The sequence below is a fragment of the Eucyclogobius newberryi genome, unplaced genomic scaffold (assembly GCF_026437365.1).
Source record: "Eucyclogobius newberryi isolate DKJ021-1_F unplaced genomic scaffold, fEucNew1.0.hap1 SCAF_3, whole genome shotgun sequence".
Lineage (NCBI taxonomy): Eukaryota > Metazoa > Chordata > Actinopteri > Gobiiformes > Gobiidae > Eucyclogobius > Eucyclogobius newberryi.
Genome location: NW_027315945.1, coordinates 5906506 through 5927876, shown reverse-complemented (window position 1 = coordinate 5927876; position 21371 = coordinate 5906506). Strand labels below are relative to the sequence as shown.

At 45.1% G+C, this 21371-nt stretch overlaps 1 protein-coding gene across 1 annotated transcript in view; it reads right to left on the bottom strand.

Annotated features, from left to right (window-relative positions):
* mios (missing oocyte, meiosis regulator, homolog (Drosophila)) overlaps positions 1 to 2942 on the bottom strand; it is a 35283-nt gene extending 32341 nt beyond the window's left edge. The window contains exons 1-2 of the mRNA XM_072460372.1: positions 2868 to 2942; positions 769 to 1650 (exon numbers count right to left, since the gene is read on the bottom strand). Of these exons, the coding sequence (XP_072316473.1) occupies positions 769 to 1590 (822 nt within the window). The 5' untranslated portion in view covers positions 1591 to 1650; positions 2868 to 2942. The remainder of the gene's footprint in view (positions 1 to 768; positions 1651 to 2867) is intronic.
* Between the last annotated feature and the right edge of the window lie 18429 nt (positions 2943 to 21371).

The following is a 21371-nucleotide window of genomic DNA, read 5'->3' as shown; positions in this document are numbered from 1 at the left end:
GTGTTCCATTTGATTTTAATGCACACAGCCAGGAGAACCAAGGAGTGGCTCCATAAGAAGCATATCAAGGTTCTGGAGTAATCTAGCCAGTCTCCAAACCTAAACCTTTGGTGGGAGCTGAAACTCTGTGTTGCTCAGCAACAGCCCCGAAACCTGACAGATCTAGAGATGATCTACGTGACGGAGTGGGCCAAAATCCCTGCTGCAGTGTGTGCAAACCTGGTCAAGAACTACAGGAGACATTTGACCTCTGTAATCTAAGGCTTCTGTACCAAATATTAACATTGATTTTCTCAGGTGTTTAAATATCTATTTGCAGCAATAGCATACAAAATAATTATTTAAAAATCATACAATGTGATTTCCGGATTTCTTTTTAGATTCGGTCTCTCACAGCGGAAATGCACCAACGATGAAAATTGCAGGGTGCTCAAATACTGTATTTTACGCACTATAAGTCGCACCTTTTTTCATAATTTTGGCCGGGGTGCGACTTATACATATACTTATATTTATACTTATATACTTATGTTCCGGAGCGACTTATATATGATATTATTTGTTATTTTCACACTTGTAACTGCATTTCATACTCCATTATGCATTTTTTGGCTGGTGCGATAGTGTGTGGCATGATTGTGTAAACATACAGTCATCTTTTAGCCCAGTTATTACATTTGTACTCATTTGATTGTTCAAAAAGACAAATCTGATGCACTGAGGACAATCTGGGAGTATATTAGACAGAATAGTGAGGCCCCACCTTACCTTAGTGAGCGGTTTAGGCTGCTCAGACAGCGTCAGCACTGGCTTCTCAAACTTCCTCAGGTCCCATATGGCCACCTGCCCTTCAAAGAACGACGCCACTCTGTCTGTGAAGTATGGGTCTACCGTCACGCCCTGGATGGCTTTGGTGTTCACGAACGTCTTCTGGCTGGTGTTCCTAAGGTCGAAAATGGCCAAGTTTCTGTGCATGCCGGCCAGGAGCAATTTGGGATCTCGCAACAACCAGCAGAGCGACAGGCACGCGTCGTTTTGTCCTAACTCGTAAAAGGGTTTGGTCACCACTGTGCTTGAATCTAGATCTAATGACGATAAGCGGATTTTCTCTGCCGTTGCTGCGCTTGCTTCAGGGGAATACTTACTACTAATGTCCCAGATAAGAACTGAAAAGTCTGCCCGGTGCTTGTCGAGGCCGGCCGCTAATAAGTTACTATCAACAGGATTCCATGCTAATGTATTGCATTGTCTAGCGTGTTTAGGCACAAATTCCTTCCCGACAAGCTCTTTGCACGTCGAATTATGACTTTGTCCCAAGCTGGTGAGAACGACTCTACCGTTAGCTTGGCCAACGGCTAGCAAACATTCAGGTTCATGTTTAGGGTACCAGGCCACGCATTTCATGTAAGGAGTGTCGGAGTTGATGGCCAGTAGCGTGGCGCTGGTTTCATCCGACAGCGGGAGAGCACTGGCCTTCGACTCAGAGCTGCCCACCGGTGAAATCCGGTACAGACCCAGCTCCGAGTCACAGATAACATAGCGGTCTGGGTGGTGCGGGGACCACAGGATGTCGGGTTTTGAGCAGCTCATGATCCGGCAGCAAAAGGATTGTTCGCCTCTAAGGTAACAGACGTCAACATCAGGACCAGCCTACAAAAGAAAGAATATAAGCAATCGTTTTAATTCTGGGTCAAATTGATTAATAGAATCATCTTGTAGTGTAGTCAACTGTCCATGAAGATTGTGTTGATGTTACATCTCTTACAAAACAATACATATGTGAATACAAATACAAAATTTATTTAATTGACATAAAACACAACCACACACAAAGATCAGACATGTTGTTGAGGGACAATAATCCCTGGTCAGCAAGCCTACCAGGAAACCTTGCCTATTGTAATGAATAGCACATAGGACCCTTACACTTACAAACAGATCAGACACACTGGCAGACAGGTTGAGCAAGGCGCAAGCATGGTGATAGTAGTGATTATTATCAAAGTGATTTATTTGCTATCTACCTTAACATTACATTATTATATTACTTCTCATTCAACCATTTACCAATACATTGACATACTCATATCATTCACATCCATACACGAACACTCACACATTACCATAACATTACAACCAAATACACAACAATAATATATATTTTTGTATTATTTATTTATTTTATTAATTCTTCTCTCCTTTATCCCTTTATATTAACTTGTCACTCTCTCTTGCCAACAAAAACTGCAATTAAGAAGTTAATAAATATGGTATACTCTCCGTTACCTGGTGTTCATTAAAAAAATACAATTTGAATAAAATAAAGAATTGTCATTTTCAACATTAAATAATAATAATTTTCCACAGTGAAAAGGTCAAAATGTGTCTTATTTAATACTTGTTTAGTATTGTCACATCTAGATACTAGTTTTTACCCAATATTTTACTAATAGTTTTGTTTCTTCTTCTTTATTTTAGAAGAAGAATATGGACCTTATGTTTTCAAACTGCCGATTTATAGTTGGAATAAAAAGTACCTTTTGTTGGTTCAAAATTAGCAAAGGATGCCTTAGTTGCCTTATATTAGGAGAATCTCAATGTAAGTCTAAATTATTTGATATCTTATGTTAAAAGTTGATCAAGGTTGTTGTTAATTTGAGATGAAAACACGACTATTAACATATTAATAATGCTAAAATATGTACAGAAAACAGTGAGGTTAGTTCAAAATTTGGAATCTCATTGCTAACTTTCGCAAATCTTGACGAAAGAATGTCGATCTTAAACCAATTTGCTCAAATATAATGGTTTAGTGACGAAAACCAAATGTTGACTGGACACAAAAACGAAAAAAAAAAAAAACTTACACACGCTCACGGTGCGATCAGTGTTGGTAAAAGAACATCCACATGTCTGAAAGCTAGACACTTGTAGCAGCTCCGTGTGTTGTGTGTTTCACCAAAATACTTCCCTTTCCTGCTTCACAACAGGCACGCGCAGGAGGTTCCGCTCAAGCGTGAATCAAACCGACAGATAACGCTGTGACATTCGCGTTTGAATATTAATTGTGTTTAATTGTAACACAATACGTTGCTGTTTTAGACCGCTTAACAATGCTAGTTTTTCCTGTATGTATCCCAAGTCTGTAGCATGCTATTCTAAATTGTTGGAAATAGACCATCAACATTTTTACTTTACAGACGTGCAATTCTTACCGAGTAGTTCCCAAAGTGGGGTCAAGCTGCGTATCTTACCGCGGTGAAGTTAGTTTCACGTTGGACGTTGGATATTCGCCTCCGCAACTAGAGCGGGAGCTTCCTCTGAGTGTGCCCCGCCTGCAGTAGCTCGACACAGGGAGCTGCGCGCTGAAGTGCCGCTTTGTACGCCAGTTAGGGACCGTCTCTAAAGTACCGTTTGTTATCTTAAAAAATATAAACATATTTATAAAAAAAAAAAAAAAAAAAAAAACAACATTGAGCATGAATCCAAGTTGCTAATCCCAGATGTCATAGTCCTTTTGGGCTAAAAAATTAACCCGTTGTAGATTTTTAAAGAATATTTTTAGTCAAAAAACAAGGATTATTTTCAATAGCTCCTAAATGAGCGAACCTAGATAGTAAACGCTAAGTGATTATAGTAGTTTGAGTCTCCAGGTATCACGCACACCTTTTACTTTTTCAAATTGATCCTTTGTTGATTTTTAAGGAATATTTTTTTGTCAAAAATCAAGGATTCTCTTCAATAGCTCCTAAGTCAGCTGACCTAGAAAGTCAAACCCAAGTGATTATAGTAGTTGTGGTCTCCTGGTATAACGCACACCTTTTACTTTTTCAATTTAACCCTTTATAGATCTTTAAGGAATATTTTTCGTCAAAAATCAAGGATTCTCTTCAATAGCTCCTAAGTCAGCTGACCTAGAAAGTCAAACCCAAGTGATTATAGTAGTAGTGGTCTCCAGGTATCACGCACACCTTTTACTTTTTCAAATTAACCCTTTGTAGATTTTTAAGGAATATTTTTCATCAAAAAACAAGGATTCTTTGCAATAGCTCCTAAGTTAGCAAACCTAGATAGTAAAAGCTGAGTGATTATAGTAGTTGTGGTCTCCAGGTATCACGCACACCTTTTACTTTTTCAATTTAACCCTTTATAGATTTTTAAGGAATATTTTTCGTCAAAAAACAAGGATTCTTTTCAATAGCTCCTAAGTTAGCAAACCTAGATAGTAAAGTAGAGTAACGTAGCTGCTTCCGAAGAGTGCACACGCTTTTTGCCCGCTCCGCTTGCTATCGCTGCTTTCCTTATTTATTTTGCTTTTTAATCAGTTTTTGTCTTCCAAACATTTTTGCTTTAGACTTTTTCAAGTAAACCAAGGATTTTAAGAACATTTTTCCAGTTTTAACAACATATCTGACGCCAGCGACATGTCCGGGAGAAGAAGGGAGAAAGACTGTGAACGCTGTCGGAAATATCAACAAGAAATTAATGAGCTGAAAACACGGATATTTGTTTTGGAATCTGAAAAAGTTCTTCACGATACCATTCCTGTGTCAACCGACGGTAAGAAGAGCACACTTTTTACAAGAAAAACTGCTACTTTCAACCTAAACCGCAGTGACTCTGTGTCGTTTCCAAAACTGTCTAAAAACCAGAAAGACCAGGCTGTTTCTTGGAACAAACTTGGAGCAAAGCCTAAACGATACAAAGATAACGTGAAGTCACCTAAAATACAGCTCACCAACAGATTTTTACCACTTTCAGAGATGGAATTAAATGAAAAAAGGAAAGATGACGTGGCCAAAATACAGCGAGGAGGATCTGTGCCAGAAGCCAAGGTCAAGATTGTTTTAGTTGGGGACGGCGCGATAAGTCACGTGACGCATGAAAAGATAAACACACATTCTTTTCCAAGCGCCACTGTTTCTGAGATAACTTCACTCCTTCCAAATATTATGGCTAAGCATGGAGGAGCTAAACAGCTGATTGTGCACGTGGGTGCAGTGGACATGCGGCGGGAACAGACTGAAGTTTTGAAAAAAGACTTCTTGAAGTTATTTGACGTGCTTGATAAAATGGAAATCAAAACTTTCATAAGTGGACCTCTTCCAAACATCGACAGGAGGATAAACAAGTTTAGCCGGCTTCTTCAGCTGAACACATGGCTGTCCAAAGAGTGTTCCCCGAGAGGACTACACTATATTGAGAACTTCTATCTATTCTGGAAACGAGAGGACCTGTTTAAGAGAAATGGCCCCCACCTATGCAGAGGTGGAGTGAGGGTGCTGACAGAGAACCTGCTCCACGCTCTGAGGCATTGGACTGGGCCTGGACAGGGTCCTGAGCAGATAGTTAGAGAAGAGAGGAATGAGAGAAGAATTCCTGCTCCCTCAGCCAGAGACCGAGCCAATGTTTCAACATCAAAAGCACCACAACCTCAGCCTCCACCAAAGGATTCATCAGCAGCTGCTCCACCACCACCAGCAAAGGATTCAGCTCCAGCTGCTCCACATTCACCTCCACCGCCTCCAGCAAAGGAACAATCTTCAAAGGCCTTGGACCCATCTGTGACAAGCCCAACAACATCCCTGTCATCGCCCCTGCCTTCACACCAGCCCTGGGTTCCCCCTGCAACATCTACTCCCACTAAAGATTCATCATTCTCCTTCTCATCTCCACTCTCACCCATGGGCCTTCCCAGCCATTTTGAAAGTCTGATCAAATCAGGCATTAAGATGGCTCCACTCACGCCCAATATAGCAAGGGCTATGCCGACTACACCAACAAAAGCCCCACCACCCATCCCCCCTCGCCTCTCACCTGGTCCCAAACTCTCCTTGGCTACAAAAGCCCCACCACCCATCCAACCTCGCCTTTCACCTGGTATCTCCCATAGCTAGGATGCACTGGGTCTCAGCGTTGCCGGGACTTATTGTCACATTAAAAATCAAACCAACCCGGGGCCCTATGTAAAAAGAGCCCCCCCTAGTGCTACTTCTGTAGTCACATCATCACACAGATGGAAAAACAAAATGCGAGTCAGGCCCAATCTGAGAAATGTGATTCATATTCCCTGTGAAAAGATAAAGCCCAGTCCCACTGAAACTAGTCTGAAACTTGCTGTGCTAAATGTCAGATCCTTATGTAACAAATCTCTCTTAATTAATAATTTTATTTCTTCTTATAATCTTGATTTTATGTTTTTAACTGAAACATGGCTTGACAAAAACACAGGAAATGTAGTTCTGATAGAATCTGCTCCACCCAACTTTAAATTTGAATCTGAAACACGAGAAAAAAAAAAGGGGGTGGAGTCTGTGCTGTCTTTAGAGATGAAATAATTACCCGCAGATTGTCTTTTGGGGTGTTTTCATCATTTGAGTATGTATCCTTTAAAATGGAGCTAAAACGGTCTCCATCCATTCTCTTCATTGTTTTATACAAGCCTCCCCAGCACTGCCAAAGTTTTATTGATGATTTTACTGAGATGCTTTCAGTCATATGCACAGACTTTGATGGTTTGGTCATTACAGGTGATTTCAATGTGCATGTTGATAATATTTGTGACAGAAACGCTAAAGAGCTTGATGCTGTCCTTGAAACCTTCAGTCTTACTCAGCATGTGAGAGGCCCCACCCACAGCAAAGGACACACTCTAGATCTCATAATTACAAAGGGGGTAAATATTTCAAATGTTAATGTGATCGATGTTGCTCTGTCTGATCATTTCTGTGTCTTCTTTGACCTGTCTGTTTCTCCCCAACCTCAGTTGTTCAGAGGAGACACATAAGTGATGGCACAGGTGCACTGTTTATGGAAATGATAAACTTTGAAAATGTCTCATGTTCTAATGTAAATGATTTGTTGAACTCTGTTACATCTAGTGTTTTGAATGTTCTGGACACCATCGCCCCTATAAAGGCTAAAATGGTTAAAAATAAGCAGAAGGCGCCGTGGAGAAATGATGATTCGGTCAGGGCACAGAAAAGGGAGTGCCGCAGGGCCGAACGGAAATGGCGCAAGTCAAAGCTCCAGGTTCAAAAAGAGATTTACAAAGAAAAGCTGAACATGTACAACATAATCTTATGTAGAACTAGGGAAAGATATTTTTCTGAAATAATTGGAAGCTGCAGTAACAACTCGCGTGTCCTGTTTGCCACAGTAAACAGATTAACAAACCCTCCAGCTCAGCTGCCGTTAGAACTCATTTCCACATCCAAGTGTAATGAGTTTGCATTATTCTTTAATGACAAAGTTCAGGGCATTAAATCCCACAATGCAAAAAATTACCCTAAAACCACCAAGACACTTAGAGCTAACTCACTTTGCACCAGTAACTGACAAAACTGTCCATGAGATCATCACCAGTCTGAGTTCATCTACATGCTGCCTTGATGTGTTACCCACCAGATTTCTAAAGTCTGTGCTGAACAGTTTGTTAGCACCATTCACTCACATAGTTAACATGTCGCTTCAATCTGGAACATTCCCAATGTCTTTGAAAACTGCGGTCATAAAGCCTCTCCTAAAGAAGAGCAGTCTTGATGCCGCAGTACTGAGTCATTACCGGCCCATCTCTAATCTGCCATTTTTGGGCAAAGTCCTTGAAAAGGTTGTTTACCAACAGCTCACAGATTTCCTCTTAATAAACAACTCATTTGATGTTTTTCAGTCAGGTTTTAGACCTCATCACAGCACTGAGACTGCTCTTGTCAAGGTGACAAATGACATCCGCCTGAACACTGACACGGGCAAAGCCTCAGTCTTAATTCTGTTAGATCTGAGTGCTGCTTTTGACACTGTCGATCATGGGATCCTCTTACAGAGACTAGAGGACTGGGTGGGCATCACTGGCACTGCCCTAAACTGGTTAAGGTCCTATCTGGAAGACAGGAAGTACTTTGTTGAAATTGGTAGCTGTGTCTCAGACCACATGACCCTGACCTGTGGAGTGCCCCAAGGGTCAGTCCTGGGTCCCCTTCTGTTCAACCTCTACATGCTGCCGTTAGGTCAGTTGATACGCAGTGAAAATGTGTCCTATCACAATTATGCAGACGACACTCAGATCTATGTTTCACTATCGGCAGGTGACTATGGACCAGTAGATTCACTCTGTCACTGCATCCAACAGATCAGTTTGTGGATGCAAAACAACTTTCTCCAGCTGAACTCAGACAAGACTGAAATAATCGTTTTTGGCCCACAGAAACAAAGAGAAAGTGTTAGCGGTCACCTCCAGAGTCTCGCTCTAAAACCTACAAACCAAATTAGAAATCTGGGGGTAATAATGGACTCAGACTTGAACTTTAATAGCCACGTCAAATCAATAACATCAGCAGCTTTTTACCATCTAAAAAACATTGCCAAAATCAAAAATATAGTGTCAAAACCAGATTTAGAGAGACTTATCCATGCGTTTGTCTCCAGTAGATTAGACTACTGTAACGGCCTGCTCACTGGCCTCTCCAAACGAGTTGTAAAACAGCTGCAGTACATCCAGAACGCTGCTGCTCGGGTCCTGACTAGAACCAGGAAGTATGATCACATTAGTCCTGTTCTCAGGTCTCTGCACTGGCTCCCTGTGGCTCAGAGAATAGACTTTAAAGCAGCTCTGCTTGTGTACAAGTCTCTCCATGGCCTAGCACCAAAGTACATCTTGGATATGTTAGTGCCATATGAACCATCTCGGACTCTGAGGACCTCAGGGACCGGCCTCCTGCTGGTGCCCAGAGTCAGGACAAAACATGGGGAATCTGCGTTTCAGTTTTATGCAGCTAAAATCTGGAACAGTCTTCCTGAAGATGTGAGACAGGCTTCAACTCTGACAATGTTCAAATCTAAGCTAAAAACAGTTTTGTTTAGCTGCGCATATGACTGAAAGGATTTTTTCTTTGCACTCTTCTCTTTTGTTTGTGATTTTATTAGTTTAGAAAATCAGTTGGATTGATAATTTTTAATTTAGTTAATTTTATTGTATTTCTGTTTCTGTAATTTCTTTGTGATTTGAATGCCTTTTTCCTGCTGTGAAGCACTTTGAATTGCCTTGTGTATGAAATGTGCTCTACAAATAAACTTGCCTTGCCTTGCCTAGATTGAGTCTCCAGGAAACACGCACACCTTTTACTTTTTCAATTTAACCCTTTTTGAATTTTAAGGAATGTTTTCCGCCAAAAATCAAGGATTATTTTAGCAGTTAGCAAACACCGTAGAGTTGCTGAACTGACTGATAAACGGTCAAGGAAATGGCCTGTGCTACTGGACCCTGGACCACAGAATGTCAGCAGAGCTTTGAGGCCTTAAAAACCAAGCTCACCACGGCCCCGGTACTTTGCCTACGCTGACTTCTCCCTCCCATTCATTCTGGAGGTTGGTGCAAGTCATACTGGATTGGGGGCAGTGCTCTCCCAGGACCAGGAAGGGAAGGTGCGACCTCTCCTGCGCCCGACTGAGCGCAACATGTCCAACTACAGCTCCATGAAGCTAGAGTTGTTGGCCCTTAAGTGGGCCCTGACTGAGAAATTCAGGGAGTAACTGCTAGGACACAAATGCGTGATCTATATGGACAACAATCCCCTGAGTCATCCCTCCTCAGACACACTGGGAGCTGTTGAGCAGCGCTGGGCCGCCCAGTTGGCCTCTTTTGATTTAGAATTAAAATATCGTTCAGGTAAGTGTAACCAAAATGCTGACACTTTGTCTCGCCAGCTTGGCACTTCCTTACAGGAAGTGGCACCGGGAACTTGGGGCACATGTCTGCCTGGGCAGTTAAAACAAGCCCTACAAGGAATGGTTACACAGGCAACACAGTCCCTTGTGACTTTTCTACCGCAAGTTGCCCCTGCTGACCTCCGCGAGCTTCAGCAGTCTGACCCCGCCATACAGGAGATCCTGACCTTTTGGCAACAAAATCGACAGCCCACTCGTGAAGAGCGACGAGCCCTCTCTTCGACTGCCCTCTTAGTGCTGGCCCAGTGGGACCGCCTGGTAGAGTTAGAGGGGCTGCTGCATCGGCAGGTGTTTCGTCCTGACGGTGGTGGGGCTGTGTATCAACTCCTTCTGCCTAAAGCCTTGGTCCAGAATGTCCTCACCCAGGTCCATCAGGAGCATGGACACCAAGGAATAGACAGGACTCTGGCCTTGCTGTGTTGCTGTGTGAGGGTGCTATTGGCCAGGTATGTCACGGGAGGTAGCCCAATGGTGCCAGGCTTGCGAGAGATGCCAGCATGCAAAGGACAACCAATCGGTTCCTCACGCCTTTATGGGCCACTTACTGGCTTCACAGCCAAACAAGATCCTTGCTATCGACTTTACCCTGTTAGAGCAGACCTCCACTGGTCTGGAAAACGTGCTGGTCATGACTGACGTTTTTAGCAAATACACACTTGTAGTTCCAACCCGCAACAAGCACGCTTCCACTGTGGCGCAAGTCCTGGTCACAGAGTGGTTTGCAAAGTTTGGTGTGCCGGCACGCATACACTCGGACCAGGGACGAAACTTTGAGAGCACTCTCATCCAGCAGTTGTGTAAGCTGTATGAGATTACAAAGTCTCGGATATTGAACTATTGGCTATTGGCATGAGACCATATTATCTGCCCCGGGAGTTCTCGCATGTGATTTTAATCGTAGTCTATGTGGCCCCGTCTGCCAATGCTGAATATGCTTGTGAAGCACTGCTCTCCTGCACTTGTAGGCTGCAAACACAGCATCCACAGGCTCTCTTCCTCATCTCTGGTGACTTTAACCACGCTTCTCCCTCTTCTGTTCTACCAACATACACCCAGTATGTCACCTGCCCCACCAGAAACAATAGAACATTGGACTTGTTTTTTGCCAACACCAAAGAGGCTTATTCTTCTTCCCCCCTCCCTCCCCTGGGCAGCTCGGACCACAACCTTGTACATCTGAGGCCTGTGTATGAACCCATCATGCGCAGGCAGCCTGTGGTGTCCCGTGTGGTGAGGATGTGGTCTGCTGAGAGCGAGGAGGCTCTGAGAGACTGCTTCAGCACCACTGTCTGGACTGAGCTTTACGGCCATGGGGAGGACATCAACACCATCAGAGTGTGCATCACGGACTACATCAACTTCTGTTTTGAGAACATTGTTCCCTCCCGGACAGTGCGGTGTTTTCCAAACAACAAGCCATGGATTACCCGTGAACTGAAGGCTCTGCTGAAGGAGAAGAAGAGAGCCTTCAGGTCAGGGAACAAGGAGGAGCTGAGGACTGTGCAGAAAAAGCTGAGGAGGAAGATCAGGCAGGCTGAAGCCAGCTACAAGAGGAGGATGGAGGAGCATCTGCAGCAGAAGAACATTCAGGGAGTGTGGAGAAGCCTGAAAACCATCTCGGGCTTCAAAATCCCCCCTGCCCAGACAGAGGGGGAGCTACAGTGGGTGAATGATTTAAATTCTCACTTCTTGAGATTTGATTGGTCACCCGCCCCTCCCCCTGCACAGCTGCATGCTCCCTCTTCCACAGCTGGACAATGCCCTGCATCCTTTCCTCTTCATTTCTCCGCCCCGGACCATCAGCTCCCCACTTCGCCTGGACTCACCCATCCCCCCAGCACACAGTTCCCCTGCCAACCACTGACTGTCATAGCAGCACAGGTGAGGAGTGAGCTGAAGAGGATTAAAGTGAGGAAGGCAGCAGGACCTGACGGCATCAGCCCCAGGCTCCTCAAGTCCTGCGCAGATGAACTGTGTGGAGTTATGGAGCATGTCTTCAACATGAGCCTGAAGCTGAGGGTGGTAACACAGGTCTGGAAGACCTCCTGTCTGGTACCTGTGCCCAAGACACCGCGCGCCAAAGACCTCAACAGCTTCAGGCCGGTGGCTCTCACGTCCCATCTGATGAAGACACTGGAGCGGCTGGTCCTGGACCACCTCCGCTCCACCGTGAGCTCAGTCATGGACCCGCTGCAGTTTGCATACCGGCCTGGCATCGGAGTGGAGTACGCCATCATCTCCCTGCTGCACCGCTCTCTCTCTCACCTGGAAAAGCCTGGCAGCACTGTGAGGATCCTGTTCTTCGATCTTTCCAGCCCCTTCAACACCATCAGCTCCTGAGGGACAAGCTGGAGACTGCTGGTGTGGAGTATGACCTGGCAGAGTGGATCCTGGACTACCTCACGGACCAACCCCAGTTTGTGAGAGCACGGGACTGTGTGTCTGACACTCGGACCTGCAGTGTGGGGGCACCCCAGGGCACTGTCCTCGCGCCCTTTCTCTTCACCCTTTACACTGCAGACTTCAGACACGACACTGCAGAAGTTCTCTGATGACTCTGCCATCATCGGACTCATCACGGACGACGATGATGCAGAGTACAGGGGACTGGCGCAGTACTTTGTGGACTGGTGTCAGCGGAACCACCTCCTCATCAACGCGGGGGAGACCAAGGAGATGGTGGTGGATTTCTGCAGACGCCACCCCACTGCCCCCTTACCAGTGAACATCCAGGGAAGGGACATTGAGAGAGTGGACTCATACAAGTACCTGGGTGTTCATCTGAACCACAAACTGGACTGAACTCATAACACAGACGCACTGTACAGGAAGAGCCAGAGTCGGCTCTACCTCCTGAGGAGACTCAGGTCTTTTGGAGTGACAGGGCCACTCCTGAAGACCTTCTATGACTCTGTGGTGGCATCAGCCCTCCTGTACGGTGTGGCCTGCTGGAGCAGCAGCATCGCAGAGAGGGAGAGGAGGAGGCTGGACAAAGTCATCAAGAAGTCCAGCTCCGTCCTGGGCTGCGCTCTGGACTCGGTGCAGGAGGTGGGGGACAGAAGGGTCCTGGCTGGATTCACATCTATGCTTGACCATGAGTGCCACCCCCTGCAGTCTGCTCTGGAGAGCAGCTTCAGTGAGAGACTGATCCACCCTCACTGTGTGAAGGAAAGGTTTCGCAGGTCTTTCCTTCCTGCTGCTATCAGACTTTATAACAAACACTGTTAGTCCTGAACACTCGCAATATTGACTTAACAATGTGCAATTCCGTCATATGTGCAATATGTGCCGCCGTGACACATATTCATGTGCAATTACTGTCGTGATCACATGCAATGGTATTTATGTATTTATTTATTTATTTATTTTTATCTTTATTATTTTTCCCCTCCATCCCTTGTTGGGTAATGGGAGTTTTTGTTTATAAGAGATCTTCTACTGAAAGTGTTTTTCAAACTTCCTATAAGTGATCTGTTCTTCTGTATCTACCTCTGCATTTACCTGCGTTGCATCAATGAAATTTCCCCATGTGGGACAATAAAGGAATATCTTATCTTGTCTTTTCTTACTCCGTACCACCCAGCAGGAAATGGGCAGTGTGAGCGGTTCAATCGAACACTTCACAATATGTTGCGTGCTCTTCCTGCATCCCGTAAGAGGGACTGGAGTGGTTGCTTACCCCAGGTGCTCTACGCATATAACACCACTCTCCACCAGTCCACTGGTGAGTCTCCATTCTTCCTGATGTTTGGGCAAGAACCACGTCTGCCTATTGATTTCTTGTTGGGTAGGGTGCAAGACCCCGTGGGGGGGGGGAAGTGTGCATGAGTGGGTGTTACGACCACCTGGCTCAACGGCAGCCAAACAAAGTGGGGAGTCCACACAGCAGTCACAATAATTAATAGTATATTTTTATTATAAATAATCAGGCCCTGACAAAAGACACTAATGTATCTGTGTAGATGGCAACTAACTAAGTGTAGTGTGATATGTATCGTTGCAATGAAAATGTGCAAAAATAAACAGAATTAAACTGTGCTGCCACACAGTACCGCAACCAGTCTTGGGGCGTGGCGAGAGAGAGAGAGACTGCTCCCACCAGCCTCCCTTATATCCAGGCTGGCTCCACTCAAGCCAAACGATCCTAAGGTGTGTTAGGAGGGACCTGCAGTGGAGAGAATCACCTGGCAACCAGGAGAGGGTGCTGACTCCCACTGCCCAGGGAGCTGACACCCCTACAGAATCCCTAGGTTCGTAACAGTGGGTGAAAAGAGCACCAGACGCGTCTTCAGGTGGCTTTCAACGGGGCAAGAGAAAGATTGCGTCTAGCGGCCTCACGCAGAAAGGCAAATCATGACCAACGGGTCAGAGATGTGCCATTTGTGGCAGTACGAGTGTTTTGATATTGTTCGAATGGTAAGTTGTCCAACAACGCCACCCCAATTTAAACTGGGGAAAATTAGTAAGGCACGCAGATAAGGATTACTGATGAGACAGAGACAGTTCCATGAATTACAACATGTTTATTATTTAAATAGATAATGCTAACAATCTAAAAACACATTTTAAGCAAGACAATAATATTTTTTAAACAAGCTAATCTAAAAGCTAAAATGCTACCACTCAACACCACGCACACCCACTCACACGCACACACACATACACATGAATAAACTCAATAAGACCGTTGGAGGGGGGCTGAGGTTTAGCCGTGGAGGTAAAACCAATGGGGCAGTAACCTAATAAGAAAACGGCAAAACAACAAAACAGTGCACCACAAACCAAAACGCGGGAACCACCACCAGGGGAATCCACCACGGTGTCAGACCAGCTCCTCACCAAGCTCTAAAGTAATTTACGGTGTGCCACAGGGTTCGGTACTCGGTCCAATTCTGTTTACTCTTTATATGCTGCCATTAGGCAACATTATCAGAAAGCATGGCATTAACTTCCACTGCTATGCAGACGACACTCAGCTGTATTTATCAATGAAACCTGATCAGAGCGATCAAGTAGACAGACTTAGTACTTGTGTGAAGGAGATAAAAACCTGGATGACACTAAACTACCTGCTTCTTAACCCTGAAAAAACCGAGGTCATTGTGCTTGGCCCTAAGCATCTACGAGACGCTCTATCTGAGCAGATAGTCACACTGGACAATGTCAGTGTAGCCTCCAGTTCTACTGTAAGAAACCTTGGAGTCTTATTTGACCAGGAGCTCTCATTTAAAGCTCATATAAATCAAGCTTGTAAAACAGCCTATTTCCATTTGCGCAACATCACCAAAATCAGAAGAATCCTGCCTAAAAGTGATGCCGAAAAACTTATCCATGCATTTGTAACGACTAGATTAGACTACTGTAACTCCCTGCTTGCAGCGTGTCCTAAAAGCTCCATAAAAAGCTTTCAACTGGTTCAAAATGCAGCAGCAAGATTACTAACAGGAACAAAAAGAAGAGAGCACATTACGCCAGTGCTGAAGTCTCTTCACTGGCTCCCCGTCGAGTCTAGAATCAAATTCAAAATTCTACTCTTGACCTACAAAGCCATAAATGACATGGCCCCATCCTACCTCAAAGATGCTATAGAACCATATCATCCAAACAGAGCTCTTCGCTCTCAGAATGCTGGCCTTCTGGTGGTGCCAAGAGTCTCTAAAAGCACAGTAGGAGGTAGAGCGTTTAGCTACCAAGCTCCTGTGTTATGGAATCAGCTCCCGACCCATGTTAAATATGCTGACACAGTCTCTTCATTTAAGTCCAGGCTTAAAACGTTCCTCTTCGAAATCGCTTATGGTCAGAGTAGTTAGGAACAGAAAGATAAACCCACAGCTTCAGCTACGCTGCCCTAGGAGTAACTATGCTGGGGGAAGTATGACAGCTTGAGCACTATCCTCTTCTTCTTCTGACTACTTATGCTATCAAACAATATTTATTTTTTGATTCCACTTGCAAACTGTTCACCGCCTTCTTTTCTTTCTCTCACTCCTGAGGACCTGTGGACCCAGATGCCCCTCCCCTGGTGAAGTGGTCCCTGCCCTGTGTGGACGGTCCCTCATCTGCCTGAAGAGTGGGTCCAGCTCGCCTCAGTCGGTCCCTCATCTGCCTGAAGAGTGGGTCCAGCTCCAGTCTCCTTGTGTCCGTCTGTCCGTCTGTGAGAGTCGGATCTCTCCTTCACTGGAACTCCTCCAGGTTTCTACGCTTTTTTCCCAAAGAGGTTTTTTTGTAGTTTTTCCTGGCCGAGAAGGAGAGTCTAAGGACAGAGGACCCTGGGACATCGTCCCTCGCCACCACGGACATTGTCTGACTTCATCGCCACCACAGACATTGTTGATTCATTTCTCCCTGTGGCCCTCAGAGGCAACTGTTGTTGTGATTTTGGGCCTTACAAAAATAAATTGATTTGATTTGATTTGATAATCTGGGTGTCTCAATCGGAGATTTTGAACGCTAATTTCTATCGGAGTAAGGTGTTTACATGCACACGAAGATGTCTGATTGTATCGAATTAAAGCAATAATTAGTTTTTGCATGTAAACGCACTGAGTGGTTTATATAGACCTCGTGCAGCTGATGTCAGCAGGTCACGTGACACATGTTGCTGGACGGCAAAACAAACCACCATGCATAGTGAAACCCAATAGATCCATGAGTGAAACACTGTCGACACTTAACTTTTTTGTCTCTATTCACCTCGAACACAACCACGAAAACATGGTAATCTCATGCTTAGCATGTGGATGTACCAATCGACAAGGAAAGAAAGAAGGCATTTCATTTTATCGCTTCCCAAAAGCCCCAGAAAGGTGAGCGAGATGGATGGCTGTGGTGAAGATACAAATCTGGCAACCTAGTGCCACTGAATGTTTTAGTTTTTTGAGCCCAAGATATTATATTGAACTGCAACAGGCCTTCGACACGATCAGTGGCTTATTCGGCACTTTCCACAGCTGGACTCTACTAACCCATGACTCTCTGACCCGATTGACAAGCTGGTCAAACCTAGGTGGCAGCACCAGCATCTGCATTTTGGCCGGTGAGGTAAAGACATCCACCAGTGTGGACAGCGGCGCACAATCAGACCCTCTCCTTCACTCCCCATGTCAGCCACATCGTCAAGACCTCATATTTCCACCTCCGCCGCATCGCCAAAATCAGACACTGCCTCACCCTCCCCGCTGCTGAATCCCTCATCCATGCCTTCATCTCCTCCCGCCTCGACTACTGCAACTCCCTCCTCACTGGCATCTCCTCCCGTTCCCTCCATAGACTCCAAATCTCATTTGTCCAAAACTCCGCTGCCCGCCTCCTCACCCACACCCGGTCCCGTGAACACATCACTCCCGTTCTCCGCTCTCTCCACTGGCTCCCCATCAAGCAGCGCATAAACTTTAAAATACTCCTCCTCACCTTCAAAGCTCTTTACCACCTAGCTCCCCCCTACCTGTCTGACCTCCTCATCCCCCACCGCCCCTCCCGAGCCCCCTGCTCCTCCTCCACTCTCACCCTGGCTGCACCAACATCCCGACTCAAAACTTTTGGTGACAGAGCGTTCTCCCGAACAGCACCCCGACTCTGGAACTCCCTCCCCCAACCTGTCCGCCACTCTCCCTCACTCACAATATTTAAATCCCGCCTAAAAATATACCTCTTCACCCAAGCCTATGACCTACCCTACCCCGAGCCTCCTCTACCCCATTGTCTACTCTTCTACCCCCTGTTACATCCCCATCTTTTTCTTTCTACTTCTTCTGTCTTGTTCATTTTATCTGTATATTATTGTGTATTGTACGTGCTGTCCCCCCGTCTGTAAATACCCCCCCCTTTTTTGTATATGTTAAGCGTCTTTGGGTCACTGAAAAGCGCTATGAAAATAAAAGTTATTATTATTATTTGGTCTTTGGATGAGTTCTTGGCCTGCAGATTTTCCGCTGCAAACTACTCCCCTATCGAAGGAGCATTCTTTGCAAGGCTTTCGATGGCCGCCGGCAGCAGGTTAGTCAGTCCACGACATGTACCTCTTCTGCGAGTCATTGCTTAACCTTGGCCTATCGTCTAGGGACTTTCCATCAAGTAACAGCAGAGAGACAGGCAAGGTCATATTACTCCTGGCACACCTAACATGCCCTCGTATGTCAGTGCCACACGGTCCACCGACAGCGTACCCAGCGCCAGAGTTGTGCCTGAACGCTGGTGTCTGTGAACGGCACCTTTGTTCTTTTTAATTTCGTTCAATAAAGTGTCAGATTTCTAGAGACTTCCAGGTGAAAAACACTGTTAAGTTGCCCAAAAGGAGCCTGTGTCTGGCAAGTGTGAGAGCTCTGAAGTTGTAGAGGCGATAGATCGCAGTGACAGAGATTTCGCGTGTCGCACTGCGCATGCGCATCAAAACAAAAAGCAGCACGGACGCGACCGCAGCGTGTGACGTGTGTCAACAGAGCAGCAGGAGTCGCCCTGCTACGACCAGTTACGTGAGTTTTATGATAAGGTCGGTGAGGATGGGAACAATCTAACATTTATGTGCAAACTTTGCCCAGCAAGTTTTCCCTAATCTTTTTGAGAATATACTGTGGGGCTGAAAGCTGCAACTGCTGCTAGTACTACTGCTGCTAGTGTGGTGCTGAATGGACAGCAACACATGGGGGAAGTCTGTCCCTTCAATGTGAATGTAAATCCTGGGTAAGGATTAAAAATTGGATATGAAGATGAAATCTGACACATATCTTTTCAGCAACAAACTAATAAAATAATTGCTGCCTGTGGTTGTATTTGGGCTGTAGAAATAATTTAGAACAATTATTGCATAATATTGAAAAAAATAACTGAACTAGTTCATTTTTTGGAGCTGTGAATTTAGTTCAAAATTTTGAATTATGAACTATGAACTGAACTAGTTCATGTAGAAAGTGAACTTTCCCAACACTGCTCACCACCATGCACTGAGGACTTACCATTCCCTTGACTGGCAACTTGAGGGATATGACTCATCTACATTCAACACCTGCCCTCATTGTGCGTTACCTTACATGGACGGGCCACCTGTCATAATACATGTTGACCCAGCAGCCACACCAAAAGCATTCCACACCGCTGTCATTGTGCCTCTACATTAGCTGCAGATAGTCTACAACAACCTCCTTCGGGACGAGGCCCTTGGTGTCATCACGATGGTTCCCCACGTAGTGACCGTACACCTCTCAAAAAGTCCCCATTCCACCTTGAATGTTGCATCCCGAAAGACACCTGGAAGACTGTCATAGGCACCTGGAATGGTCATCTTACCACCTTTATCACGCCCTTTAGCCTCTAGCATTACACCAGGGCACCACAAGCTTTCCTATCAACAGGAGATGGCTACAACTTCCGTTTTGAGGCCGTCAAAGAACATAGTGTGGATGACACAAAGAACATAGTGTGGATGACACTATTTCATTGCACATTACTCCGGTCCTCGAGTCTCTTCACTGGCTCTTGTTGAGTTTAGAATCAAATTTAAAATCCTAATCCTGACTTACAAAACCATAAATTACATGGACTCATCCTACCTCAAATATGCTATTGTACCATATCATCCAAACAGAGCTCTTCACTTGCAAAATGCTGGCCTTCTCGTAGTCCTAAGAGTCTCTAAAAGTACTGTAGGAGGTAGAGCGTTTAGCTACCAAGCTCCTGTATTATGGAACCAGCTCCCTTTCTATGTTAAAGAAGCCGACACGGTCTCTTCGTTTATGACCAGGCTTAAAACGTTCCTCTTTGAAATTGTTTATGGTCAGGCCAGTTAGTGTAATGTTTACTGTAACATTAAGCGTTTATAAGGACTGTCTGTGAATGTGTCATACAGTGAGTTGTTCTGCGCACGTGCGTAGGTACGAGGTAATATGCTGGTAACGAAACACGGCGTGTTGTCTGTCTGCATATATCCTGAACAGAGTGAACCAGTAAATAGTTGAAACTCTATTCTGCTGCCTCATCTTTGTGTCAGTGCACACAGCACATTGGCAACGAGGAGTGAAAGACCATGAATGAAAGAAGACAGACTCCATGCTTTCCAGCTAAGTATCGATAAGCTAACCGCGCCAGAAAAAAACAAACAAACTCAAGTTAAAGACCATAGCCATATCGCTTGCAACTACGCCTGCTCTATCAGCATTTGATGCAGAAACAGACTTGAGTTTGGTTGGACCGCCCTGGACAAAATGGGTACAGAGATTTGAAAACTACACAGCAGCTTTCAACATAACAGGCGATGGAAGGCTAAAAGCGCTGATGCTACACTTGGCTGGTGAACGTGTGCATGATATCTAGGGTTGCCAACTGCCCCAAATTATGGGTGATTTTTCCCGTATTCCAATCACAGCCTCGCCGGCCAATAATTGGCTACTGCAAACGCGCTACTGAGCTTTGTGCATACGTTTACCACGCACGCGCCTCTCAGAGCTCCACTTCCTGGAATTACCGTGACAGACGCCAAAGGACAGTTGATTCAGAGCTGCGCGTCAGCTAGGCTACATAGAGGAGGAGGAGGAACTCAGGGAGCCCGACATGAGTCTCAAGGATCTGCTCAGCTATGGGAGGTCTATGGAATAATCTGAACAACAAGCATTGGGCATGGAACAAGGAGCAACTGCATCTGTTGATGCCGTGCAACTAAAGGAACTTCAAGAACTACAACGTCCCACATGTAAATGGAAACAAGTCAAACAGTCAGTGCCGTAACTGTGGCGGGATCTATCCGCACAACAGGGATTGCCCCGCACGAGGAAAAGACTGTAAAGCCTGTGGTAAGCTGAATCACTTTGCCAAGCATTGTGGGTCCAAACAAAAGCAACAAAAGAACTATGATGTGAAACCCAAAATGTAAAGCCAGGTGTACAACCCACACAAGAAAGTGTTTAATGTAACTAGTTCAATGCAAACTGATTGGAAAAACTCATCTAGCAGTGAAGATGAATATGTTTTATGACTACCAGTGCAGCCAAGAAGCACGCTCCAACAATGCAAATAAAGGTTGTTGGTGTAGACATTTCTGTGATACTATATTCAGGTGCCACAGTAAATGTCATTAGTGAGCCTGTTTTTAACATGATAGTACCATAGCCCCAGTTAGTTCCTGCAGACACTAATGTATTTTCCGACGGCTGTACCACTCCTCTGTCACTACCTGGTATGTTCACCTGTGAGGCAGCTGCAAACAACAGAAAGACGACTTGCAAGTTCAATGTGAAAACAGGAAAAAGGTTTTTCCAGCTAGGCTATGACACAGCTACACAGCTAGGCCTAATCAAAGTAGTCAGCAGTGTATCCCCCCCACACTCCACAGTTACAGACATGGTGCTAGTGGAAAGTAACCCAGAGGGTTCAGGGAATAGGCAAGGTAAAAGATTTCCAAGTGAAACTCTACATAGACTCTACTGTGCAGACCACCTGTCAACCACACAGGCGCGTGCCATTCCACATCAGAGACAAAATTGAGAGGTAACAACAAAAACTACATGACTGTGAGATTATTGAGACTGTAAGGGATCATCTCAAAATAGGTTGAAGCTGAAAAAGACTAAATAATTTTCGTCTGGGGGGGACGAGCATTAGGCCAACATCCATGACATCAGACACTCATGACTTTGCATGTTGTGAAAAGCAATTTACAG